At 53.0% G+C, this 26,806-nt stretch overlaps 1 protein-coding gene across 4 annotated transcripts; it reads left to right on the forward strand.

Annotated features, from left to right (window-relative positions):
• The first annotated feature begins 5,885 nt into the window (after nt 1-5,885).
• Nucleotides 5,886-25,647, forward strand: SHF (Src homology 2 domain containing F). Of its 4 annotated transcripts, none has more exons than XM_059915553.1 (7): nt 5,886-6,383; nt 15,144-15,285; nt 17,895-18,104; nt 19,524-19,664; nt 20,948-21,119; nt 21,262-21,381; nt 24,864-25,647. In XM_059915553.1, exons 1-7 carry the CDS (start codon nt 5,886-5,888, stop codon nt 25,048-25,050), a joined length of 1,470 nt encoding a protein of 489 aa, XP_059771536.1. In that variant the 3' UTR covers nt 25,051-25,647. The 4 variants fall into 4 exon arrangements, with proteins under 4 accessions (XP_059771536.1, XP_059771539.1, XP_059771537.1 ...); XM_059915556.1 differs by lacking the exon at nt 24,864-25,647 and adding an exon at nt 22,733-23,031; XM_059915554.1 differs by lacking the exon at nt 19,524-19,664.
• The last annotated feature ends 1,159 nt before the right edge of the window (nt 25,648-26,806 follow it).

The following is a 26,806-nucleotide window of genomic DNA, read 5'->3' on the forward strand; positions in this document are numbered from 1 at the left end:
CTCCTCCTCACCCCCAGAAGTCAGACCTGAAGTGTTAGATTTGCATTGGTAGGCAATCTCCCTTTACAGGAAAGAGTATACATACCCAGGGGAATCTCCACCTGATCCAGTCCTTTTTCTCCCCAGGCACTGGCTCCCAGCTAGGGAGGGTGGGACACTATTTGGGGTGATAAGATAAGGGAAAGGAATTCCTTACTGTGCTTGTAAAAAACTTTTGGGAGCCTGGGCTCTGCTGGGAATCAGCCCTATTTTTATTTCAGGTTGGAAAGTCAGGGAAGCCTCCTGGGTTTGGAGTTGGGAAGAGGGACTAGACTTGATAGTTCATTTGGAGACCCTCCACTTCCATCTCTTATCTTATTGTCAGGATCCAGCTTAAATCACAAACCACTAAAGTTAGAAAATTCAAGTTCATTGAAGGCAAAACTGAATCCTACTATATTTGTGTTCCAAGAATACAGCCTCTCCATAAATATTTGAAAAGAGATTGCTTGAGTCCATAAATGAGAGAAGTGGCCCGGTTTTCTTTATGGTTGCATCTTAAGTTGTATTCTTGCAACACAGAACCATGTTTGTTTTGTTTTTTCTTTTTTTATAAATTTATTTATTTATTTTTGGCTGCGTTGGGTCTTTGTTGCTGCGCGTGGGCTTTCTCTAGTTGCGGTGAACGGGGGCTACTCTTCATTGCAGTGCGCAGGCTTCTCATTGCAGTGGCTTCTCTTGCTGCGGAGCATGGGCCTAGGCGTGCGGGCTTCAGTAGTTGTGGCTCGCAGGCTCAGTAGTTGTGGCTCACGGGCTTAGTTGCTCCGCGGCATGTGGGATTTTCCCGGACCAGGGCTCGAACCTGTGTGCCCTGCATTGGCAGGCGGATTCTTAACCACTGCGCCACCAGGGAAGTCCCCCATGTTATTTTTATATCAGACAAATAGAAAACACGGCCCAAATGAAGCTCCATCTACATGCAGAATCTCTAAGAACAGAGTGCATATATGAGTATACTGGGATATGTTTGTCCTCTCAAGGTTGTGGACTGAGATGGACCCAAGGCAAGGCTGGAGAGCAAAGCCAAGGGCCAGACTTAGAAGACAAAACCAGAAGGAATGGGAGCTCAGGATGGGACTGGGCATTCAAAGTCAAACAAATAGAAGGGAGGACACCCCACTTAGTACCCAGTAAGAAAAGTGAGCTCTAAGGTCTAGGTGTTGGAACATGTGAAAATTTAGGAGGTTAAGGGAGGAAGAGAGGATTTGCCTTGAGAGAAAGGAGAACAGTGTCATTTTACAGAAAGTTTGGGAGAAGACAGTTGCAAGCACAGAGGAGGTCAGCAGACTCAGGTGCTGCAAAGGAGAAAGAGGAATGAGACAAAATAACTGGGCTTAACATTTAGAAGTCGTTGTTGACTTTTAAGACTTTCTATGAGAGCAGATGGATAATGTGTATCAAGAGTAAGAAAAAAATGTACACTCCCTGCCCCAACAACTCCATTTTTGGGAATATTGTCAAAGGAAATAATCCTAAACTTGGAAAAGTTATCCGCATAAAGATGTTTGTTACAGTTATTTAGAAGGGAGGAGAACGGAAATAGCCTAAATGCTAAACAAATAAAGTGATGAGCTAAACTGAGGTAGGCTCATTTGATGAGATATTAAATTGCCATTTTTAAAGTACAAAGTCAATTTTAAAATACCATTTCCAACTAAAAGGAGTAAGACTCCCTTGAAAAAACGACTGGTTACATTTTGCAGCAGGGTAAGTACAAGTTGAGTCTGGAACATCTTGTGTGAGAACGCAAGTAAGTGTTTAAAGATTGGTGAGACCAAGTCAAAAGAATGCAGAAGCCTCTTGAAAGGGCTCCTGCTGGCCCAATTTGGGACAGTTTTGAGCATCAAACAGAATGATGATGGTAATGGATTATATCACATTGAATTTTTAAAAAAAGAGTTTTTGAGACCATGGGGATGGGGGGGGTGGCGGGTGGGGAGGAGGAGGGGGAGGGAGGAGGAGGGGGAGAAACTCTTCTTTACAGAAATGAATGTCAGATAACAAATGCAGGGACTTCCCTAGTGGCTCCGTGGTTAAGAATCCGCCTGCCAATGTAGGGAACACGGGTTCAAGCCCTGGTCCATGAAGATCCCACATGCTGCAGAGCAACTAAGCCTGTGCACCACAACTACTGAGCCTGTGCTCTAGAGCCCATGAGCCACAACTACTGAGCCCGTGTGCCACAACTACTGAAGCCTGTGCGCCTAGAGCCTGTGCTCCGCAACAAGAGAAGCCACCACAAAGCCACCGCAATGAGAAGCCTGTGCACCGCAAGGAAGAGTAGCCCCCGCTCCCCACAACTAGATAAAACCCGCGCGCAGCAACAAAGACCCAACACAGCCAAAAATAAATAAATAAATAAATAAAATTAAAAAAAAAAAACAAATACAGAATGACAATTAGAGTCATCATTTTGCAATCCCCAGTGTAATAACAAATGTAAGCATAGATCATCAATGGAAGCTAAAACTACTGGGTAAAACATGTTGGGAGCTAATAGTCTTAGGTTATCACACCACAACTTACTTTGTGAAATTGTGAAATGGAGAGATCTGATGGACTCCAACTTAACCAAGTGATCAAGCCTAGCGTCACCAATGAAGGACAAATGTGCACTATTGGCTGGCCTGCCAGTGTAACACACTAGAAAGTCCACAACATCCCTCATGTAATGGTCTTTTTAAAAATGTCTAACCTGAATCTAATCATGAGGAAACTATGGAAAAATCCAAAATGTGCGACATTCTACATGACAACTGCCCTGGACATTTCAGAATGATCAATGTCATGAAAAACAAACTAGCAAGAAAAAAATGGGGAACAGTTCAAGATTTAAAGAGATTAAAGAAACAAACCAGTGCAACAGGGGAACCTTGATAAATCCTGAATCAGGACAAAAAACAAACAAACAAAAAAACCCCCAACTATATATATATATGACATTTGGGGGGGAAATGGAAAAAAATTAATATAGACTGTATAATAGACAATACTATTATGGTAATGGTCTTAATGGCCCCATGCAAGAATTCTTTATTCCTAGGGAATGGCTGCTGAAGTATTTAGAGCTGAAGTATCATGATACCTGAAACTTGCATCAAATGGTTCAGGAAAAAAAAGGGTGGGGGGATAGAACAAATGTGGCAAAGTGTTAAAAAGTAGTGAATCTAGTTGAAGGCTATACAGATTTCCACTGTACTTTCTTTGAATTTTTCTGTAGGTTTGAATTATTTTGAAAAAAAATTGGAAGAAAATAGAGCTTACATAATAAAAATGGGGAAAATATGCAATGTTAAGTGGAAAAAATAAGGACATAAAATTGTGTATACCACAATTATAGCTATATAAAAATACGAACAAGAGAAATGATCTTTATTCATTTCAACAGTTGTTAAGCTCCTGCCACATGACAGGCTCTGCACTAAGTGATGGGAACACCCGGCTCCCCTTCGGAATCCTGAGTCTATAGTACAATGCTTAACATGCTTAACTGCAAGACTTTGGATCTGGCAAACTCCACCCAGGTCTTAGAGGAGGCTTGCCGAGAGGGCCTCACCTCTGTATCTTTGGTTCCTAGCAAGCTGCCTGGTCCCATGAGGTGCTCAACAATGCCTGATTCCAGGAGCACACACTCTGGTGGGGGAGGAAAGTGCATTAACAGATAGTTTAAAACAAGAGTAAGTTCATGGTGCACATAAGGTATTACAGCATTTTAATTATCATTTAAACTCTACCCTTATGATATCCTCCCCCCTCCTCATGTGACTTTACCTCCTACTCTTCCTCACTATGAACCCACCCCTTCTTTATGGTAGGCTGGTTCCCACCTCAATCCCTTCACTCAACTCATGCTGACCTCCTAGCTTGGAATGATCTTTCACTCCTTTGCTTCATCTGTCCAAATCCTACCCAGCTTAGGTCTACCCCCTCCATGAAGCCTACTATCTTTTGTGTAGACTTGATTGATTCCATTCCTCTGAGCTGTCAGCAGCTTAACTCCATATTTCTTAAACATATGTGGCTTCATTTGACATCTACCATGGTAAGCACTTTACAGTTTTCAAATCCTGTTCCACCATTTCCATCATTTCATATCCATCATTTCCCCTAATCCTCACACAACAGTCATCATGCCCTTTGCAGATATAAGGAAAGTGAGAATCAGTGGCATTGAGTATCTTGCCACTGATCCTCAGAGATCTGGCTAGAGCCCACAATTATTGTTGTCAGACACCTGGTGATTGAGGAGACCCTCCAATATGGATCAACTGGACAATTCTTCTAGAATTTATTATCTCCATGTCCAGCTTTGCTTTGTTAGTCAATTTTTTAAGCTGCACATTGTTACAATGTGCACGTTATTTTCTCTATTATAGCTCATGAAACCAGACACAATATCAGCTATTTCAGTATCTCCTACAGTCCTGCTACTCAAAGTGTGGTGGGAGGGCCAGCTGTATCTGTATCACCTGGAAGCCTGTTGGAACTACACCGGGACCCCCATCCCAGCTAGACCTACAGAATCAGAAACTTCAATTTAACAAATTCCCCAGGAGATTCGTGTGCATATCGCAGTTTGGAAAGCACTGTCCTATAACACCAACCAGAATATGCACAAAGCAGAAACTCAACAAATATTTTGAGACCTGGGGCCCTGGGAATCCTAAGGTATTCTCAGTTTTGCCATCACATCTTACTCTACTCCAGCTTTGAGCCCCCTTCCCTGTGGGGCCTTATGTGGCTCTTTGCTCCCTCACAAGACAGATATGAGCCTAAGAGTGAGGGAGACACTGAGGTAGTGCTCAGAGGGATGTTGGTGAGGTGAAGCTGCTACCTTTCCATCAGAGTCAAAAGCAAATGTTGGCGTTGGCCTCAGGGCTACAAGATTCCTGGGGAGAAATTGGTTTTATTTCTAAGACAAAAATGCTTGAGCATCCGAGCCTCTGGAGGATAAGGGGTTTATGATAGACAACACTGGAACTGTTTCTAGACTTGATTTATTGACTTGTCTGTTTCTATTCTGTCACTAAGCTGATTGGCAATGAAACCTGGGACTTGAAGGGATTTCTGTGTATATGCGTGAGCTGCCATCAGGGCCGGGTGGGAAGCGTTTGTGCAAGGGCTGTTTGCCTGTGAGGAGGGCTTGTGTGGAAACCATTCGGGAGAAGTGGGTGCCTCTAGGGAGCTGACTGTCTGTGATATGAGACGTCTACCTGGAGTGGGTTCGAGTATGTGCACAGAGAGCAGTTGGATAGGAGGAGGTAGGTGGGGCTCCCAAGGCAGCACGCAGGAGCCGGTAGTTACAGACACATCTTACAGAACAGCGCCTGTCTCGCCCCCACCCCACCCCAGTTTTTCCTCCCAGGATATTATTTCCCAGTTGGGAGGCCTTGGGGAGGGTAAAGGAGGGGCGGAAGGCGCCGGAGGGCCAGGAACCCCGGAGTCCGAAGACTCCCCTCTTGGCGTCTCGCGCGAGGTGGGAGCTGGGGAGGGGGAACAGACGTGCACAGGTGCGTCCCCAGAGGGGCGCGCGTGGCGACACATGGAGGATTCATCCTCAGTCCATCCTCAGGGGTCGCATTCCCTGCCCTAGGGTCGCCACTTCATTTCTGCGTCTACATAGGCTGGAAACCCCCGCCCACTCCTCTCCGCCGGGCTGGGGGAGGTCGCCTCCTTTAGGTAGCGGAACCCCGCCCCTCCCTTGTTACTGACGAGCCCCGCCCCCTCTCGCCGCCCGGCCAAGCCCCGCCCCCTCTCGCCGCCCGACCAAGCTCCGCCCCCTCCCCGCCCCCTCCCCCGCCCCCTGCCCGGCCACCGAGCTCCCCACGTTCAGTCTGGCTGGCCTCATGCTACTGAGCGGAGCTTCTCCTGCCGGCTCCGGCCCGGGGCCGCGGGCGCAGGGCAGTGCGGGGGGCGGCCCGGCTGGATCGCGCCGGGGCGCCGGAGGTGCGGGAACCGGCCCAGGAGGGGGCGGCAGCGGCGGAGTGGCCAAGTGGCTCCGGGAACACCTGGGCTTCCGCGGGGGGGGCGGCGGCGGAGGTGGGGGCAAGCCGGCGCCCCCGGAGCCGGACTACCGCCCCCCCGCACCTTCCCCGGCCGCGCCCCCCGCACCTCCCCCGGACATCTTGGCCGCCTACCGACTGCAGAGGGAGCGCGACTTCGAAGACCCCTACTCCGGGGGGCCGTCCGGCTCCGCTGCTCTAGCCACCCCTGCCGTTCCCGGCCCCACGCCGCCCCCGCGCCACGGCTCCCCACCCCACCGCCTTATTCGGGTCGAGACCCCTGGCCCCCCAGCGCCTCCTCCCGAGGAACGGATCTCTGGACCACCCGCCAGCAGCGACAGGGTGAGTGCCACGCCGGTCGGGGGGTGGCAAGGAGGAGAGGTGGTCGGAGGTCTGGGGCTTTCGAGAGGGACAAAGGTGGCCTGACCGGGGCCGGGCCCCTTGGTGTCACGGTTCCTGGCGGACACGATCTTAGTCCCTGACCCCGGGGCTCGGAGCCTTCATCCACCTTTGTTCAGATTCTCGACCTTCTAATTTGGGACGTGCGCCCCAAACTCTGCCTCTTTCCCTTATTATAGCCCCTGAACTAGTGACCCTCCCCCTCCCAGCTCTGCTCTCCTCATCGCAGACCCCGGAGCCTAATCGGGGAGCCTTTTTTCTAACGGGATTTGAGCCCGCTTCTCCCCAGTTTATGGTCTTTCAATCTTCTGGGAGCAGCAGCTCACTGCCCTTTGATCTCTGACCCCTCCCCCTCAGGGCAGAGCCAGCACAAAGCTCCACTCCTCCTCCTGTTAAAAAAGCCCAAGCATCCTTGGAGGTGCTGAAGCCCCAGGAAGGAGGTGAAGGCTGGGTTTCTCCCTGTGGACACGGCAAGAGCTGGCCTTTGCCTTACCCAGTGGGACTGGAGCCGGGTGGAGTGTTGTTCTCAGGAAGCCAGAACAGGCAGGATGCAGCTCTTCACCAAGGATGCTGACCACTGAGGTCCAGGCAGGCCCACTCCTGCTCCTTCCCTTATCCCCCCGGGTATGGGGACAGTCAGTGCTCAGAACCTGTTGCCCAGAAGGGGCTAAGCAACTGAGCCCACTCCTCCTCTCCTCTTGGTCTCCTGCTCCCCGTGTCCATTCTGAGGATGGCTAGAGCTTTTTGTGGATCTGCAGGCTTGGGGTAGAGAGGCGGGCTGGGCATTCACTGTTTCCAAGAACATCCACTGTGGCTCAAAGGCCCCTGGTAGAGAAGACACCCCCTGCCCAACCTCAGTGCGGCTTTATCCCTCCCTGACAGCTGAAAGTCATCCCCAGGTCCCTGTAGTCCTAAATTCTAGGACGATGACTCTGTGGGCTGCCCTAGCTCTACTGTCCCTCTTCACTTACCCCTGGGAGCTCGCTCTGGGGCTTACTCCCCTCTCCTCAGCAGAGAACACAGTTTTCTTTGATTGGAGAGCAAAGTTGCTGTCTGAATCTGTTGGCTCCAGGGCTGAGGCTTTCAGCTGAGAGCGCGCCACTGTTCTGCCTGCTTCCTGGGTAAGAGAGATGTGTCAGGGTCAGAGCAGAAGCCTCAGGAATGTGAATTATTTTTCCCCTAGTTCCTGCCATGGGGCATGGCTACCCATCCTGGGCCAGGACTGTTCGCCTGCAGAAGGAGCCTATGGTTTCTTCACATGTCCTTAGGCTCCTCTTCCTAATTTTTCCTGATGGTGGTGGTGGCAGTGAGGCAGAGGGAGCATTAGGCTTTGTTCTTACTATTGATCAGTTAGTCTCCTCCTCCCTGACCACTGCCTGCTGGCATGTGGGCCTGGACTGTCCCTGGCCCTCCTCCTCTCTGTATCGTCTTGGAATGGCATAACAGGCTGCCCACCAAGCCGTGGGCTCCTCCAGGACAAGGACCTTATCCTCATATTGTGTCTCCCAAGTGCCTGACACAGTGTTTGGCATAAAGAGGGGTGGTGCATAAATACCAATAAGTCCTGAGTGGTGACTCTCCATTGCTAGGGTGACCTGAGGGTCAGAGACTCCCCTAACTAAAGTTTCCCTTGTACACTTTCCCACAGAGACCCCAAGGAAGGGGCTGTGCCCACACAACCATGCAGAAACCCACAGCCCCTTCTCACCAAGGGCATCCATGCCTCTCCCTGGGTCGTCTCTGTAATCTGTGGGCTGCTCAGACCTTGGGGGCTAAGAGGTATCGGACTCCTTTGTCAGCTGCAGGGACAGGAATGAAATCCAGCAGGATTTCCTGGAGCCACACAATCTGTGGTTTATTGGGTATGTGAGAAAGACCCAGTATGCCATCTGAGCTGGCCCAGGGGCAGGGATGCTGACCTGGGGCCTCCCACCATTCAGAGAGAGCAGCTCCACCTGTTCAGGAGCGGAGTTTGGATCTTCTTAGGAAGAGCCCAGACTAGATACCTGAGCCCCTTAGCCTAAACCCAAGTGTCAGCACCTGCCTGCAGAGCTCACACAGGATTGTGCCTTCTGGATGGTGAGCCGGCCTGGCCCCCGAGGCCCTGCTGAGCTGGTGTTCCTGTCCTGTGTGGCTGCTTTCTCCTTAGTCTCAGTTCCCCTTCCACTTAGCCCTGCAGGTCCTCTTGCCTTGCTGCTTTTGGGTCTCTTCCTGAGGTGAGATGAGGCTGGGGACCAGGTTTCGCCTTGGGCTCGCTCACTTCTCTCCTTCTGCCTTCCAGCAGCTGGTGCTGGGTGGGTCGGAACCCTCTGAGAGGAGCTGGATCATGAGGTTTGATGAAATGGGTGCAAATGCTTCTGTGATGAGCCAGAGAAATTGAAGGGGAATGAGCCCAGTGGATGTAGGGGCTGGAGAGAATAGGCCTCAGACAGGACCCCGAGAGGCCTGGGGGCTCAGGACCATTAGCCTTCTCCCAGTGCAGGGCTCTGGCTGCTGGCCCACCCTGAGACCCACGGCTGCAGTTGGCAGGGGTGCAAGGGTGGCCATCTGGGCAGGCCTGGCAGGGCAGGTGTGGGAGCAGCAGGAGCTGCGCCCTGCACCAGGCAGGCAGGGCCTCGCCATCTGGCTGCAGGAAGACTCCCTCTTGGTACTGGGCCCTGTCTGGCCATCAGGCTATGCTCTGGCAGAGGGGCTAGAGAGCTGTGCCTTCCCTTGCTTTGCTCCCTTTTCTCAGACCTTCAACAGGAAAAACCTGATCTAATTAGGAAAGGGGGATGGGGATGGGAGAGGGGCCCTGATTGGATGAAGCTTTGAGTTGCCTCTGACCATCTGCACAGTGTGTCCTTTGCCTCCATCATGCCAAGATAACGTGTGTGAGAGAAAGAGACAGAGAATGAGAGAGTGAGAGAGCAAAACAGAGAGAGAGGTGATGTGAACAATAAGACAGTCAGGCACCCTGTATGAACTGAAACTAGAGTTCTTGTTCTTAGCTCACAGAGGGGCTTCTAGGGTTCATGAACCTCCAGAAATACTGTGCACATATTTGGGGGCATGAGCATTTTTCTGGGAAGAGGCTCACAGCTCTCAGATTCTCACTGGTGTTCACAGAGCCCGAAATATTAAGAACTTTGAAGAATAGATACTGTACCTCATAGATGGTTTTCACATGGACTTGGATCCTCCGGGCCCAAGTTTGGAAACGAGTGAACAGATAGGCGGGAAGAACAAAGTGAAGGATACATTCCGGGTGTCAGAAGATGAACAAGACGTGCCTGCTCTGGGATTAGGAGGGCAGGTAGGGGCCCTCCCTGGCCAGTGTTCATTGAGTGTTTGAGTATCATTAAGTGACACTGGCCTAGGCGCTGAAAGAGACTCAGCACCTAGAAGACCGAGTCCTTGCCGTTTTTGAGTTTGTTTCCCTGTTTGCTTTAATTTTCTTTCATATGACTTGCGCAGAGTCTAGAGGTCTGATTCGTTTATCTCACACGTGTCCTTGTGTCCCCTGATGGAGGAAAGGAGGAGGGTTCCGATCAAGGGATCTGAACTTTGTGGCCTGCGCTGTTGTTGGTGCCACTGCCGTTGTTGCTTCGAGGAGGGCTGAGGCCCGCAGGCCTGTCCGCTCTATCCACTGCTGCCTCCTCGTGCTGCAGCGCTCCCTCCCTCTGGAAGACATCTGCGGCTTGTTGGCTTGGGCAGTGCCTCAGTGACACCGCAGCCCTGGTGCTCCACCCTTTGGGAGCCAGGAACAGCCGGGACCCTGTGACCCTGGATGGAGCAGCCGGCTGGGGCCCGGGACTTGGAGGGCTACCTGCAGCCTACTCCCGTTGCCCTGGAGAACCAGTGTGATATGATATGAGAGTGGAGGTGGGGCCCAAACCCTGCATACAGTGAGCCTATGGGGCTTCCAGAGCCTGGGGCTCAGCCATGTGGCTTCATAGCACCTCAAGGTGCTTCACTCTTTGGGAACTTGTTTTGTGTCTGTCACTGTGAGCTCTTGGGGGATCCAGGAATTTGTTCTTTGTATTTAATAATATAATCGTGGACATTTACTGAGCCTCCACCTTGCATCTAGTACCATTTGAAGCAGCTGATGTGTATTAGACCAGTTGATCCTTACGACAACCCTATGAGGACAAGTCTGTTATTATCCCAGCATTACGAAAAGGGAGACTGAAGCACAGGAATGTTGAGTCACGCTTGCATGGTTTCACAGCTAGTTAGATAGCTGAGGTTCCCAGCTGGGCAGCCTGACTCCAGACGGGCTGCCAGCACCGTGTATGGGACCTTTGCACCTGCTGAGAGGACGCCTGCAGAGAGAGGAAGTATCCACTGAGAATTTGCTAATGAACCAGGGGAAGGAGGCTCTTAAGGAAGGAATGAGGATTGCATTCTGTGCTGTCAGCCATTTCCTGAATGCTGAAGGCCAGCACTTGCCACCCAATCCCAAAGTGGCCTCAGACATACCTTATAAGGGTCTTAAAAGGTTTGGTAGCATCAATTGCATGTCTGTGATGAATGTTTTACAAGCATGGCATCGCTTTGTTATTACAAAAGGATAATAACAAATTTGTTTCACGTGAAGGAGTTTCCCTGGCAGATAAAATTGGGAAGGGCATTCTAGTAAGTGGGAACAGAAGGTGCAAAAAGTTCAATCTTGAGGAAGGTAAATATCAATAGTACACCATTTTCCAGACTGACAGACTTTCAGTGGAAAAGGGATTTCATGGTTAAATAGTTTGGAGAAATGCTGAATTAAACAAAATTAAGTTAGTCTTTTGGTTGCAGGACTTCTCAGAGCCTTTAACATGCTAAGGTGTATCTTAAATCTACAAGTAGAGGAGAGAAGATGCCACATTTCCCAGTTTTTCTGGAAAATCTGTGGCAAGGCACTGAGAGTCAGGAGACCTGGGTCTCTGTCTTTCTTGTCTCTGCTACTGCAAGCTGTGCACCCTGGACAAGCACCTGAACTCTGGGGTCTTAATGCCTGAATAAAAGATTATCATCAGGGCAAACACTTATTGAGCACTGACTTCTTGCCAGCCTCTGGGCCAAGGACTTTTTACATTCATTGTCCTCTACCCAGTCCTATGAGGTAGGTGCTAATACCATCCCCATTCTACAGATTAAAAAACCAGAGGCTTCCAGACATTAAACTAAATGTTTACAAATGTAATATATGTTATATATTATAACATATATTATAACTTATATATTAACTTATTATACTTAAATATAATAAGTTTATAATGTTTATAAACTAAAGAAATGGAGAAAAGGGACAGTGGTAGACTTCGGGTACCTTGCAGAGCCCAAATCCTGTGACATGTGTCTCCTTTGCTCCCCTGGCCTCAAAAGCCCCATGGGTGGGGTCAGAAACTCGTAGCAGGGCCCAGCTGCAGAGTGGAGGGTTCAACCAGATGGTGGGGCTGCCGGCTACCTCAGGAGAGGCCTGGGCAGGAAGGAAAGGCAAGGCCTGACAGCTGCTTTGGGAGGAGCACTGCCCAATTGAACAGGCGCAAGACCAGGGTCGCGGAGGCACCCTGCCACCCTCTTGCAGGAGTGGAGGGAGCCAGGGGGCCCTCTGGGCAGAGCTACTTACCTACTAGTTTGGAAGTATTTCAGCATTTCAACAGCGTACCAGAGGATTTGCCTAAATATCAGCCCTGGCTTTAGGTGCCTTCCCTGCCAGTTCCTTCCTTCTGCCCTTGAGCCAAAGGCTTTGATCCCTATCAAATGTCGATTCTCCTGACAGGCTGCTCCTACAGCCCCTACTGGTCGGTCAGAGTTAGGATGAATGGGGATCTGAGAGTCTGTGTCACTCCAGAAGATGGAGTGTGGGTAGAAGGAGGCCTTTCGAGCATCCAGTAAATGCGCACTGAGCACCTACTGTGAGCCAGGCCCTGTGATGGATGCCGTATACAACAGTGAGCACGGCAGAGTCAGGCAGAGGGCCCATAAACAAAGTAAATCATGATAGAGCAAAGGTGTCAGAAGCCTACAGGGGCAGCTTCCGCACACTGAGCAAGTTTTGCCTCCTCACGTGACCTAGAAGCCACTGGGAAAGCAGGTCTGGTCTCTGACAGGTCCTCTAGGTCCAGGTCGGGTGCCCGTCCTGCCAGCCTTCCCAGCAGGCATCTCTGCTGCTGCTCCCGATGCCGGCCCTTTGGGTGGCTTCTCTGGGCACCCCAGCCCAGGGCGGAGGCCAGGGCCTCCTGGAGCAGGGTGTGGAGCCAGGAATGGAACAGAGGAGCCATTGAGCTGCCCACAGAGCTGCCACCTGGGTGCCCATAGGCCCCGAGCTGCCAGGAGGGGTCGCAGCCCCTGACACTGGCCCAGGACTCCAGTGGGAAGGGCGCTGCCTGCAGCTCTGACTGGGCTTGGTAAGGGAAGGCAAGGGGGGCTCTGTGGAGTTGGGGAGGGGGGCCTGGGGCTTGGGCCAGGTGCTTCTGCTTATTGAGCAGCTTCCAGGGACTCATACCCCCTGTTTGACTCCCCAGGCAGATTCATGCTTCCTCCTCTCCTGAATGAACAAGGAAAAGTGCTTCCTTTGTCCATTCTTCCTTCCTGTTTTATATGAACTGATTTAACAAATATTTACTGAGCACTTTTAGGTACTGGGAATTTAGCAGTAAACTCGGTTCCTGCCCTCAGGAAGTTCACAGTCTGCAGGAAGACAGATAATAAAACAAGTATTTACTACACAGTGTGCTGATAGCCCAGCACAGAGGCCCTAACCAGACCTGGAGGGAGAATGGAAGGCTTTCTATCGAAAAATAATCTGATCCAGGTAAAGGGAAAGCCTTTGAGATAAGTAAGAGATCATAGAGCTTTCAGGTAACAAAGTAACCTAGGGTGAATAGAGAGAACCCAAAGAGCAAAGTGGAATCTTTAAATCCCTTTAACTTTGGACTTGTTCTTTTGGCACTGGAGAGCCATTACAAGGTTTAAGGATAGCACATTTGTTGATTCAGTTACTGTTAAGTAGCTGCCACATACGAGTGTAAGGCTGGGTGCCAAGCTGAGTGGGTACCCAATGGGCTGGCTCCAGAGCCCCTTGGTCAGGTGGGTGGGGCTGTGGGTGCCCCTTGGCCTGGGATGAAGCAGCTCGGGGTAGGAGTGGATTCCTTTTCTGCACTTCCTGAAGGAAGGAGGACTAGAAGAGGGGGGCTGTAAGGGGAAATAGGCAGTGATCTAGCAGAAACATTTTTCTAGTTCCCACTGTAAACCAGGTGCTTACTGGAGCTGGAGAGACAGAAGTGACAAAGAGCCCCAGGCCAGTGGATGCTCTGGTGGAGATGATGGGATGATCTGAGATGGTGGTCTTCTCAGAAGCAGACAGAGATTCGAGGGAGGTAAAGGAGCTGGGGGTCTTGACTGGAACAAGGTGAAACGAGTAGGAGCTGAAGAACTGATGGATGAGATGGTAGGAGCTGTTGGGACACACTTGAGACCCCTAGAGGGGCCAGTGGGGGGTTCAAGGGACATGCAGAAGGGGTCTCTGAGGTGGGAAGTTTTCTTTCTCCATTTCCGCCTTGCTAGGGGTCCCAGATCCTATGACCCAGGACAGGCGGTCATCCCCACAACCTCCCTGCCCAACTGTCTCCCACAGTCCTGATCTGGACGAGAACCAAAGCCTAGACTGAGACTAGGGGAGAGCCAGGAGTGGCCCCTTCCCCATGCGGCAGGCCCCAGAGCTACCTCTTGTCAACGCCTGGCAGCCCGGTGTGCGGTGCTCTCCCGCCCCAAAAGGTGCAGTTAGCGCGCGGCGGGCTGTGCTCTTTCTCTGCCTCAGCAGGTGCCCCCCCAGCCTGTGCCAGCTTGGAGAAAGGCTCTATTGTCCTCAGCTGCGCCCTGCCCCGGGCACCTTAAGCTCCTCTGCAGGGTGTGCGGCTTGCAGCCTGGGATGGGGAGGGCCAAGACCAGGCCTTTCCTGTCCCTGTTCTCCAAGAGCCTGGGGGATTTCAGCAGAGCCCACACCCTGGCTTTCTCAGGGCTATCCTAAGGTGGTCTCTCTCCCAGGACAGCCAAGATGCCCAGTGGTAGCAGGTTGGCAACATGATTTTGCACAAAGGGCACAGGTTCCAATCCTGGTTTCTCCACTTATGTGGAATGGACTTGGGCATGTTGTTCCCTACCTGCCCTGAGCCTCCATTTCCTTAAAATGGGGATAATAATTCCCACATGACGTTGTGAAGGATGTTGTGAGGATAAACCAGCGAACTGTGGCATAAAGTCAGTACCTTCCTTGATGGTCAGCAAATACTTATTTGTTTAGCATCTGGGAATGCAATGGTAGGCATGGACCAAGCTAATCCCCCAGTTGCCTACTGTTCCCTGCTTATTCTTTGAACTCCAGCACCTTTATAACCAGGTCTCTGAATTAATTCCCTCTGTTAGGCCACTTGGTATAGGCTCTGGTCCTGCCTGGACCCTGACTGAGGCAGGCCTTAAAGCCCAGAGCCTCATCCTGTCCATTTAGCCTAGGGAATGGGCCAGAGGCACAAAATTAACAGAAAAGAAAGATGTACCATTCTGTTGGCAGCGTAGTGGGGACCCCTGCAAAGGAAGAGCCAGAGCTTCTCCCCATCCAAGCTCCTGGGCAGCCTGCCCAGGACTCTTGCTCCCATGGACAGAGCATCCTGGGGAGAAGCAGAGCTGTCTCTCAGACGTCTGAAGCTTGCTCCCCTCACTCTCTTCCCAAAGTTAGCAATTCTAGAAGACTATGCGGATCCGTTTGATGTTCAGGAGACTGATGAAGGCCCAATAGGAGCTTCAGGAGCCCCAGAGAAGGTCCCCGAAAATGACGGTTACATGGAGCCCTATGAGGCCCAAAAGATGATGGCCGGTGAGTGATGGAGTTAGGGGTGGGGGTGGGGTGGGGTGGTGGGTTGCTCCCTGAGGCCTGAGTATCTGCAGAACAGGCTCTGGGACCCACAAGTCTAAGGACTGATTCCTTGGCCCCTAGAAAATATGGAGAAAGCCTTTGCTGGGTCTTTGGGGAGGGTGGCCATTGCCTTCAAGATAGTCATTTTGGAGAAGAAGCTGGGACTTGTGGTGCCTGAGACGTGAGGTGCTAGAGAAGGCCATACAACCACAGGTCAGATAATAGAAGCATTTGGGATAGTCACGAATGACAAGCTAGTGGTGTGGGCTGGGGGTCATTGATCCCAAGAAGAGAATCACTAGCTTTAGGGAAGGTGATGGATCTGAAATGATGGGACGTCGAAGTGAACATCTATGGCAATTGGAAACACATGACTAGAAATGCAGATGCAATGCACATGAGATTGGGCAAGTAGTTCAAGGAGTGAGGGCAGGGAGAAGTGAATGAGACCTGGCCCTGGGGAACAGAGGTCAAGAAAGGATCCAGGGAAAGGGAACAATGTGGGTGATCAGAGAGGAGGACAGGGGTGAATCAGTGTAAGCCAAGGCCCCAGGGAAGGATGAGAGGAAGGTTTGTTCAGGGGCAAATAATCTTAGTGCTGGGCATACAGGAGAGCTAAAATGAGAGAGGCCAAGAGGGGTAGTGAAGGTCTTGAAGGCTCAAATGAGGCATTTGGACTTGCTTCAATAATGGGAGGGGAGCCATTATGGATTCTTGAGCAAGAAAGGAACAGGATGAATATGGCATTTTTAGAGGATTACTGAGGTTTTGGTGTACAGAACACACTAGAAAAACTGGGCATCAGAAAGATGAGTTAGGGGGCTTCCCTGGTGGCGCAGTGGTTAAGAATCCGCCTGCCAATTCAGGGGACACAGGTTCGAGCCCTGGTCTGGGAAGATCCCACATGCCGCGGAGCAACTAAGCCCGCGCACCGCAACTACTTAGCCTGCGCTCTAGAGCCCGTGAGCCACAACTACTGAAGCCCACACACCTAGAGCCTGTGCTCTGCAACAAGAGAAGCCACTGCAATGAGAAGCCCACGCCCTGCAACGAAGAGTAGCCACCACTCGCCGCAACTAGAGAAAGCCCGCGTGTAGCAACAAAGACCCAACTCAGCCAATAAATAAATAAATTAATTAATTAGTTAGTTAAAAAATAAGAAAGATGAGTTAGTAGGCTATCGTGGAAATTGTTGAGGCTTTAAGGGACCAATAATTAACACCCCTTTCTTCCCCTCTGAGCTTGGAAATAACTGAGGAATAGGATTAAGGAAACAGATGCCAGCTTTATTACTGATAAAGTTGATTGGAGAATATTACTTAGCTCTGTCACCAGAATGACATAGCTAAGAATACTTCGCCACAGAATTAAACTTGCCTACTCAGGCTTGGGCAACTCAGGACAGCTATAGCTATAGGCCCCTGCACGGGGGCAGGAGGAGAAAGAACCAGAATGTTCTCTCTCTGCAAGTAGGCAGATCTGGGAGAGAAAGGAAGCTTGCTTTGGCCAATCAGATAAGCTGTTCTCCCTCCCTGGGAGAGGTGGGTGAGGGAGCAGAGAACAGTAGGGAGTGTTATTCCGTGGAGCCCCTGAAACATGAGCCTGTAGGTTGGAGGTTCACCCTAGCAGTAATCTAGACGTGGAGAGTTGAGGGGGAGAGTCATCAGGTATTGGCACTGAACACATGGGATTCAGAGAATGAAGGAGGGCCAGGACCAAGGAGAGCAGTGCAGTAGACAGAAATGGAGAAAGTGAGAGGGCAGCTACTGTGCTTAGATTAGAAGGGTGTAGACCCCCAGGAGGTCCGTGAGTGCCGTGGAATTGTATGTGAAAATTCGCACATTTTTCTGGGGAGTAGCTCCATAGCTTTTATCAGATTTTCACTGGGTCATTGATCCCCAAAAGAGGATCACAGAACAGACTAGAAGAATTTTTGGGGAAAGCAGTGAGTTTGAAACATCAAAGTGAAACATTTTTATGGCAGTTGGAAACATATAGATGCAAAGAGTGCCATGCGACTGGAGAGTGAGGGCAGGGAGAAATGAATAAGATTTGGCCCTGGCGGACAGAGACCATGAGAGGATCCAGGGAAAGAGACCAAACAGAGGTGATGGGAGAGGAGGACAGTCCATGAAAATGACTTGTCCAAAGGGGATTTTCAAGGAGGGGGTGGTCAGCAGTACCTGAGCAACAAAGAAGGATTTTCTGATTGCGAAATGACGTAACTTGGGACACAAGGAAATAAATGGATCTGAGTAGCAAGGAGATGGACCCTGCCTCAGTTTCCTAAATGTGTAAGCCTCAGCTCCCCAGCCCTTGTTGGCCATCGCAGGATCTTTTTTCTGTCTTTCACTCTGGTGCTTCTCTGCCCCTGCCTCTGTTGGGTCCCATGCTTTTGGAACCCTAGAGGTGTTCTGAGGGCGAGGGACCCCAGATGTGTGGCCACTGGGCTCCCCCCAGAGCCAGCAGCGTCTCCTCTGAAGGCTTGTAGCTGGGGAGCGCTGCCGGGGGCGGCGCTGAGCCAGGCAGCCAGGACTGCTCACACCTCCCCTCCTGCCTTGCCCTGGCAGAGATCCGGGGCTCCAAGGAGACAGCAGCTCAGCCCCTGCCTCTGTATGACACGCCCTATGAGCCAGAGGAGGAGGAGGGGGCCACCCCGGAAGGTGAGGGGGCCCCCTGGCCCCGGGAGTCCCGCCTGCCAGAGGATGATGAGAGGCCCCCTGAGGAGTATGACCAGCCCTGGGAGTGGAAGAAGGAGCGGATTTCCAAAGCCTTTGCAGGTGAGTCCTGGGTGGAGAGGGCAGGTCTGCTGGGTCCTCTGAGCAGCTTTCCAGGCTCAGGGGAATGGGAGGAGTGGACTTGGGGTGGGGGTGGGCAGGAGCTGGGCTCAAGGGAAGTGCCGTTGAGTTGCACCATGGAGAGTGGTGAGTTGGGCGGTGTGGACACAGAACTGTGTGCAGGGTCGGGGATGACTCCCTGCATCACCACCTCTCAGAGGCCAAGAGGCTTGGGCCACTTCCATCTTTTGGGAGGCGGGGTATACTTAAAAATAAAGAAATTCCAAACAAAATGATAAAACTTGTGGCATATGTTAAATACTTACACGTAACAAAGGAAAGCATTTAACACTCCAGACAGTGAAAACCCACTGTGTGTATAGCCTAGCCCCAAGGGTATTTCTCAGGAGCAGGAACCAGTGGGGAGAGGGAGAAATCATCAGGTTTCTCCTGTACCAAGCACCCCAGTGTCCATCCCAGGCCCGGAGTCCAACATAGAGAGGGCCTGAGTGGGTGATACAAGAGCCTGGTACAAGAGCCTTGTTCAGTGAGAACATAAAGGACTTCAGTGCCGTTAGACCTCATTCCTACTCCCATGTCCTCCTCAGCCCTCCTTGGGCAAGGAGCTCATCCTGGAGCTGGACCCGGCTCTCCGCTCTGTCCTCCCCACCCCGGCAGCCAGATTGGGAAACCACAGGTTCCTAATTTGTTTCCCGTAAAGCGTACACCATTGAGGATGGGCCGTTTATCTCCAGAAGTCTCCTTGGAGAATCAATACTGTTTGAATTGCTTAATGGGAAAATCTATGCTCCTCATTAGGAAACCTCGTTAGCAGTCCTGCAGCCGCCAGTGGCATGGCTCTCCTAATTGTCAAGGCTCAGGATTGAGGGTGTGGCGGGTAAATTTCAATAAAACATCTGCTCCTGCTTCTGAGTTTTCCTGACAGCCTGAGGCTGGGCTGTCTCAGTCTCGCTGCCCATGAGTTCCCAGGCTGCAGGCGAAGGGAGGAAGGGAGGCAAGGTGGGGCGTGCCAGGATGCTGTGTGGGTGTCCAGGTATGGTGCTGGGGAGTATGGGCAGCTCCTGGTCCTGCTTTTCCTCCCTGCCTGGGCCCTTTGGGCCCTGGAGGCTTGTGAGAGGTCAAATAAAGGGGACCTGTGGGGCTGGCAGAGCAAGACCCTGTGTCCGGCTGTTTGCTCCTGGAGCCTCCCACACCCACCATGGTGCGGTCAGTGTGGCTTCACCCAGTCCTCTGAGAGTCCTGTTCTTCCCTCAGAAGCCGCCCCTGCCTCTGCTCTGACCCTCCTCCTTTCTAGGCTGTCCTGTGTCCTGGCTCTGGGTTTTGGTGTCTCAATCTCTGCCTCTCTCTGTCTCTGTCTCTGTCCCTGTCTGTCTCTCTTCTCCCTGTTGCTACTGGCTCCAGTTGACATTAAGGTCATCAAAGACCTACCTTGGCCTCCACCGGTGGGACAGCTGGACAGCAGCCCCTCCCTTCCCGACGGGGACAGGGACATCTCCGGTCCAGCCTCACCCCTCCCTGAGTCCAGCCTGGAGGACGGCAGCGGTGGGTCCTTTGGGGGCTTCTGGCCAGGGTGATGTGTCCTCTCAGCCCTCAGGCCCTGCGGATTGGGTTGGAGGAGCAGAGAGGTGGGGCAGAGTCCAGGGAACCCAGGAGGAATCCCTCTTGCCCTGGAGGAAGACGGAAGGGACAAAGTACAGGTTCCTCCCTCCCCTAAAGGTGTGGGGAAGGTATCTCCTGAGGGAGGCCCCTTCCAAATATCTTTCCCCCCATGCCATAAAAATCCATTATTCTAAATTCAGTCTTTTGGGCAGAGCTCTGCCGGACCAGATCCTTCAGCAGTGCAAATAACGCCTGAGGCAGGGGCGATGCTAGCACAGGAAGTATCTAACTCCTTAAAGGAAAGATTTGATCTTTGTATCTGGTGACTGGAAAGACAACGAGGGGCTTGAAAGTGCTACACGGAGAGAAAAAGAGCCCAAATGGGGCGAAAGAAGACACTGAACACTTCATCTACTTGCAGTTTTACCCAGAATGGGCAGCCAGGGATGTGCTTGCATCTGTGCGTACGCACACAGGCATGAGCACCTGTTTGTACCTTGGTGCGTGGGTGTGAGTGGGTATTTTGTAAATCCAGGCTGAAGGAGGGTCTCTGTCATCTGTGCATGTATGCTTGTGCCCGTTTGGCCCACTGGCTTCAGCCCTCCCTGGGCAGGCTCAGCGGTCATGCCTGTCCCAGTCTGGGAGGCCAGAGCTGCCTCTGCTGGGCTTCTGTGGGTGGGGGAGGGGAGCCTGTGGGCCACGACCTTGGGGGCGGTGGAGGGGCGGGCTGGCTGGTGGCTTTGGGCAGGATTAGCCTGTCAGGATGGCACCGAGGGGAGTCAGATAATTGTTCTCAGATCAATAAGTCATTTCTACAGAACGGCTTGGCAGGGTGATTTGGAGAACGGTAATGAACTCTGAGGAGGAGAAAGGAACAATATTATCAGCACTGAAGCCACCCTGAGGGGGATGGAATAAGGGAAGGCAGTCAGCTCCTCCAGAGGGAGGAGCTTAAGTGGTTTCTTGTGTTGCTCGTCTCCCCTCTCCTGCCACGGTGTGGGGACTGGGAGGCCCTGTGGCACAGGAGAGCTGAGCCCCGCCCCTGCCTCGCCCAGGGATGGACCTAGGATACTGTCCCTAGAGCTGGTCAGGCTCGTGAGCACGCCCCACCCTTCCAGAACATTCCTTTGCCCCCTTTTGGCTGGAAATGGGGATGGGGCACTGGATAGTCTATAGGGCTCTATCTCTAGGGTCCTCAGAGTCTATGACTGGTATGTCCCCCACAGCCCAGTTTGAAGGATCTGAGAAGAGCTGCCTGTCACCTGGCCGGGAGGAGAAGGGGCGGCTCCCTCCCCGACTCTCTGCAGGGAACCCCAAGTCAGCCAAGTCCCTAAGCGTGGAGCCCAGCAGCCCCCTGGGGGAGTGGACAGACCCAGCACTGCCTCTGGAAAACCAGGTGTGAGTGTCTGTGTCCAGCTGGGGACTCTCCCCTCCCTTCCCCTCCTGGCACCGGCTTGCCTGCAGGGGACACCCAGAATGGGTGGGCCTGGACAGCGAGGGACCCAGCAGAGATGCCCCCCTTCCTCTCTCTTGTCCTCAGCTGGTACCACGGGGCCATCAGTCGAACAGATGCCGAGAACCTGCTCCGGCTGTGCAAAGAGGCCAGCTACCTGGTGCGCAACAGTGAGACCAGCAAGAACGACTTCTCCCTGTCCCTCAAGTGAGTGGGGCCTGCTGGCTGGTGGCTTTAGGCAGACTGAGCCTGTCAGGATGACTCCAAGGGGAATCGGTGGGAGTATAACCAGCAGGACAAGAGGAGTCTCCAGTATCTCTCCCACGCCCAGCCAGGCTGGGGAGAACTTCATCCCCTGTGAACATGTGCCGACTCTGTGCCAAGCCCTGGGCATCTGGAGAGGTCTGAGGCTCAGCCCCTGCTCCCAAGGAGCGCAGAGTCCATTGGGGGAAGCAGTTAAGCTATAGAGTCCAGCTTAGAAGGGTTCTGTCACTTTCTAGCTCTGTGGCCTGGGGCCCCCTTAACCTCTCTGGGCCTCAGTTTCCTTATCAAATGGGGGAATAATCATATCTGACTTATAGGGAAGGATTAAATGAAATAAGCACTTAGCATAGTGCTAAGTGCTTAATGAATTATCACTATCATCATTATTAATGGAAGCCCAAGATGTTCTACAAGTACAGGCGAGGAGATAGGAACTTTGCCTGTGGGACTCAGCAGGGTGAGATGGAGGCTGGGTGCTGGGAGGAGGATGGAGCAGTGGACACAAAGCTGTTCTTGTTCACTCTGCAGAAAAGGGCAGAAGGTCTGGGTGCTAGTGGCTGACAACTGAGCTTTAAAGGGTCCTGGAAGAGGCAGGGGAGGCAGGGCTCCTCCTGCTCCTCCTTAGCCTTCCACTCTGGGCACAGATATACAGAGACCAGCATCAGCCTCCCAGGTTCTACTGGCAGGATGGTTAGTCCTCTCCTTGGTACCTAGGAGTTCTGCCTAGTAGAACCTGCACCCCACAGAGCAGCCGTGTCCATTCACTTCCCCCATCATTACTGGGGCATCTGTACCACTTCCTACCACATTTTCTAGGGGGCATTAGAGTACAGGTATACCCCCACTTCAGACCTATCCAATATATGGAAATTTGGGAGTATTAAACAGATACACTGGAGGATAATTATTCAACTTCACTAAAAGATAATGGAAAAAATACCAGACTATAGTCAGATAACCTGAATTTCATTCTTGGTTTTAATAAAACTAGCTGTGTGACCTTAGGCAAATCACTTAACCTCTCTGGACCTCGGTTTCTACCTTTGCAAAATATGTCAATGGATACCTCTTAGGTTTCTTCCACCTCTTATGCTGGGGGAGTCTGCAAATTATAACATCAAAGGAGCATTTAGGAAAAATTCATTTGTCAAAAATTTGATCTACATAACTTCAGAATGTGTATTGCTTTAAAAAATTATAGTTAAGATTCATAGAGCATCTACTATGTGCCAAGCAGCATACATATCATCTCCAAACCAGCTACCGTCCTGCAAGATCAATCTCTTTTTTATAGAAAGAAAATCAATTCAAAGAGGTATGTGACTTGCTCAAGGCCACCAGCTAATAAAGTGCCCAGAGCAGGATCTGAACCCAGCTCAGGCCAACTCCAAGAACCACACTGTTCCATTACACAGTTCCACCCCCCCCCCCCCCATCAAGTCTGGTATGGTCCAAGGCAAGAGGAGACATCGGGGTCTGGCTCCGAGCAGAGCAGAGCCTGGGCCCTGCCTTATCCTGAGGAGTGAAACGGGGAGGCCGGCCTGGACACTGCTCCAGCCCAAGCTGATCAGGCCCTGCCAGCATCTGTCTGCCAGAGCCTCGTTTACATATAAATGGCTTCTCTGAAATACAATTATGGTTTCTCTTCTCTCTGTAATGGAAGGGCTTTCACTGGTAATTAAACGGCTTCCTCCAAAAGCCATGCCAGCCCTAGCCCTGCGGCCCAGCTAGTACCACCTCAGTTCCCTGAGGGGCAGGCAAGGGCTCTGCTGTGTCTTAATGGACCCTTGGGACTTCGTCCCAGGAGGTCAGTTATCCAGGTGTGGAGGCTGAGCGCTCAGCTGCCAACTCAGTTCTCTGGCCACTTGTTGCCCTTCTTGGCCAGATCTGTCCCTGAAGGAGAAGATACAATGTACAGTTTTCAGGAGAGGGGATTCTGTCAACTGGACTGTGGGGAGGGGGCTGTCCCCAAACTGAGAGCACAGGGCCTACCCTGATGCCCATAGCCTTGGGCCTGGGTTTTGGCATAGGGCAGACGGGAGGGCGACCACTCACTGCCTCCCCTCTCTGCTGCCCCAGGGGCTGTACGTGTTCCTTAGGCCCTTTGCTCTTTTCCCCAGGGCCTGCGTGGTCACTGTCAACTTCAGCTGTTATCTCAGCCCTCCAGATGAAGGATGGTCCCACACCCTGACACACACACCCAGGCTTTAGGGAACTGTACCCTGGGGCGGGGTGGGGAGGGAAGGATGGCGTTAAGGGCCTGTTTTTTTCCCTCCCATCCCTTTCCTCTTTAGTCTCCCCACTCTATGTGCTTTCTCACTTGTGGCCCTAGTGAAATGGGATCAGTCAGAGCCCTCTTTGTACACAGACAGGGGAAGCAAGTGAGGGGGTTTGCCAGCCGCACCTCTCAAGGGTGGCAAACCTCAGGAGGAGGCAGCCCCCTCCCCAGTCCTGCCTCCCACACCAGCTTCTGAGCCCGGCCCTTGTCCCCAAGTAGGCTCTGACCAGCAGAAACAAGTACTCGGGCTTCAGGGCTCTCCCGAGCATGGTTTCCCCGTTGCCTGTTTGGAGTTTCAGACCTGGGGCCTGGCCGACCAGGCCTGTGGTAGTTTGAACAGACGTTCTTGCTGGGAGCTGGCCAGAGCTCTGAGCAGCAGGGTCCTTGTCTTGTGGGCAGGGCTGGGCACTGATGCTGATTTCCTGGATTGTGGTGGGGAGATGGGAGAGGCAGTGGAGCATGTCCTCTCTGAGGGAGGGGATGGAGCTGCAGCCTCACAGATGATGTCATCCCAGGCAGAAGAGCTGGATAGATGAGCTGGGGGATTGGCCCAAGGCCCAGTTAGCAGGAGGGTGAAGGGATGTCCCCAGGACAAGGCAGCTGAGTATTCCCAGATTTGGGGGTGATGTCCAGCTCACTCCCTCCCCTAGTCTCTGCAAGAGAGCCCCAACCAAGATTCGCTTGGTTGTCACACGTGCCCACCCACTGTCCTGTCAAGGGTGTCTGTGTGTTCACGAGGCACCAGGAGCCCCCCCCACACAGATGTCCTCCCCCACAACTCAAGGAGGGGGAGGGTAAACTGGCCCTGGTCGCATAGGCTGGGGGGGTGCATTGGCTGAGGCAGGAGCGACTGGATCCCAGGGTTGGGGGGTGGTGCTGATAGCTTGTTTCCACCTGCACACACCCTGTACACTCACCACCCACACATTCTTGGCACACCCAGTGCCCTCACCACAAAGCCAGTACCTACTGCTGCCTACTTACAAAATCCCCTACATCCCCTCCCTGCTTCCTGGACTGACCTCCACCTTCCCTAGTTGCCTCCACTCTCAGCTGGCTTGGAACAACCATGTTTGCAGCGGGTGGTGGGGTGGTAACCACGGCCGGAGAGGGCCCCACTCACCAGGGTCTCCCCTCCTCTTCCCAGGAGCAGTCAGGGCTTCATGCACATGAAGCTGTCCCGGACCAAGGAACACAAGTATGTGCTGGGCCAGAACAGCCCGCCCTTCAGCAGCGTCCCTGAAATCGTGCACCACTACGCCAGCCGCAAGCTGCCCATTAAGGGGGCCGAGCACATGTCCCTGCTCTACCCCGTGGCCATCCGGACTCTGTAGGTGTGAGACCCGGGCACTGTGACAGATGTGGACCCAGCCCTGTGCTCATCCCCTGGCTGAGGGCTGTGGCCCTTCCTGGGCCACATGATCTCTCAAACCTTTCTTGCCCTCTCCCTGGAATCGAGTGAAAGCTGGAGATTCCTTAATTTATTCTAAAGGGAAGGACTACTGGAGCCTTGGAGTAAGAGGTGGTCTGGAGCTGAGGATAGAGGACTCCCTGGGGAGAAAGGATAGCCCCTGGGGAGAAAGGATAGCCCCTGGAGGAAGGGATTTCAGAATCGCTGATCTCCTGAGGAGTTTAAGATAGCTCCAGCCCCTTTCTTCCCCTAGGGCAGAGGTGGCCCAGGGGTGGAGGGATGGATTGGGAATGGAGCTGGACGCGGGCCCTCGGGGCGCTCTAACCATCTCTCCGCCTCCACCCGCAAACCACCGGTGGGCTCCGCCCGGAGGCTGGTGCGGGGCTTCGGGAAGACAGACCCCTGGGATGGAGACGGCATTGGGGGTGGGGAAGGAGGGGAAGGGCTCGGCCGGAGGGAACTTGTGCAGGCCCGGTGCCGCCCCGGCTCCGGGCCAGAGGCAATAAATAAACCCAGTCCTGCCAGGCACAGCCGCTTCCGCGCCTCCAGCGCCGCCGCTCCCTCCCGCCCGCCCCCCCCCACACCCCGCCGGCTGAAGGGGGAGGGAGTTGAGCTAGCACAGATTCTGTTTATAAATCAGCTCTGGAGCGGACACAGGCGGCTGTGAAAAGCACTTTCGAAGCATCAAGTTCCTTCCTTTGACGAGATGTCAAAACATCCCCCCTCGCCCCCGCCCTGGCTGGGGGCACCAGAGCCGGCCTGCCAGGCGGCGCCCCCTCCCCGCCGCCCCGACGAGCGCGGCTCCCCGAGAGCGCATCTAATTTCCTGCCAACAGCCATTTGTCTGGGAGGAGGGGAGCCACGGAGAGACAAAGAGGCAGCGCGCCAGGCGAGAGGGAGCGGGGCGCCCCTGCCACGCGGAAGCCGCGCGCCGGCGGAGGCGGGAAAGCTGGCGCGGCCGACTGCGTTTCCTTTCCAGAGGAAGCGGGGTCCTGCCGCGCCTCCCGCGGCCCCGGGCCTATGGGTCCGGCCCCGAGACCTGCAGCCGGCCAGCCCAGGCCCGGATCTCGCTCGTGGCTGTGGCGCCTGGCGGGGCCGTCCGCGCGCGCCCCCTGCTGGCCGTGCCTCTACCCGAGGGGCCACACCGCCTGTGGCCCTGGCGGCCCCCCAGCCCGCGCCCGCAGCTGGAACCCGCCGAGGCCTGGGGCCCAGTCCCTGGGGAATACCACTGGGCCGCCAGGCGGAGCTGCTGTCAAACCACTCCAGGCCCGCCCTCCCGCTCCCACGGGCAAGCTGAACAGAAGCTCCCGATGAGCGGCTGAACTAACACCCTCGGGACGGCTGCCCTAGGAGGGCAGCCTGAGAGGCTCCTCCAGAACCGAAATCTGCAACTCCCAAGCGTGGTGTGAAGCAGGGGAATTTGGATTTTCTAATCCGGTGGCTAGTTTCTCGAAATCGAGGATATGTGATCTGACGAATGCAAGAATTCTGTGGGGACAGTGGAAAGGATCACTTGAAATTGAGTCCTGCTTCAAACATTCCATCATAGAGATTGCCCTATCCTTAAGTAGACTTGGAGGGCATTCAGTTATTTTGCAGATGAGAAAACAGAGGCCCGAAGAGGTCAGGTGATGTGCTCATCAGTCTCCTTACTGTCATCTCACTACATAGAAGACTCAT

This window comes from Balaenoptera ricei, chromosome 2 (assembly GCF_028023285.1).
Source record: "Balaenoptera ricei isolate mBalRic1 chromosome 2, mBalRic1.hap2, whole genome shotgun sequence".
Classification (NCBI taxonomy): Eukaryota; Metazoa; Chordata; class Mammalia; order Artiodactyla; family Balaenopteridae; genus Balaenoptera; species Balaenoptera ricei.

What these genes read in the sequence shown, in the direction of transcription:
- SHF (XM_059915556.1), top strand. Translation starts at nt 5,886, where the DNA reads ATGCTACTGAGCGGAGCTTCTCCTGCCGGCTCCGGCCCGGGGCCGCGG. An exon ending in GGCCCAAAAGATGATGGCCG is followed by an intron (nt 15,286 to 17,894) that starts GTGAGTGATGGA and finishes TTGCCCTGGCAG; the next exon opens with AGATCCGGGGCTCCAAGGAG. An exon ending in GATTTCCAAAGCCTTTGCAG is followed by an intron (nt 18,105 to 19,523) that starts GTGAGTCCTGGG and finishes TACTGGCTCCAG; the next exon opens with TTGACATTAAGGTCATCAAA.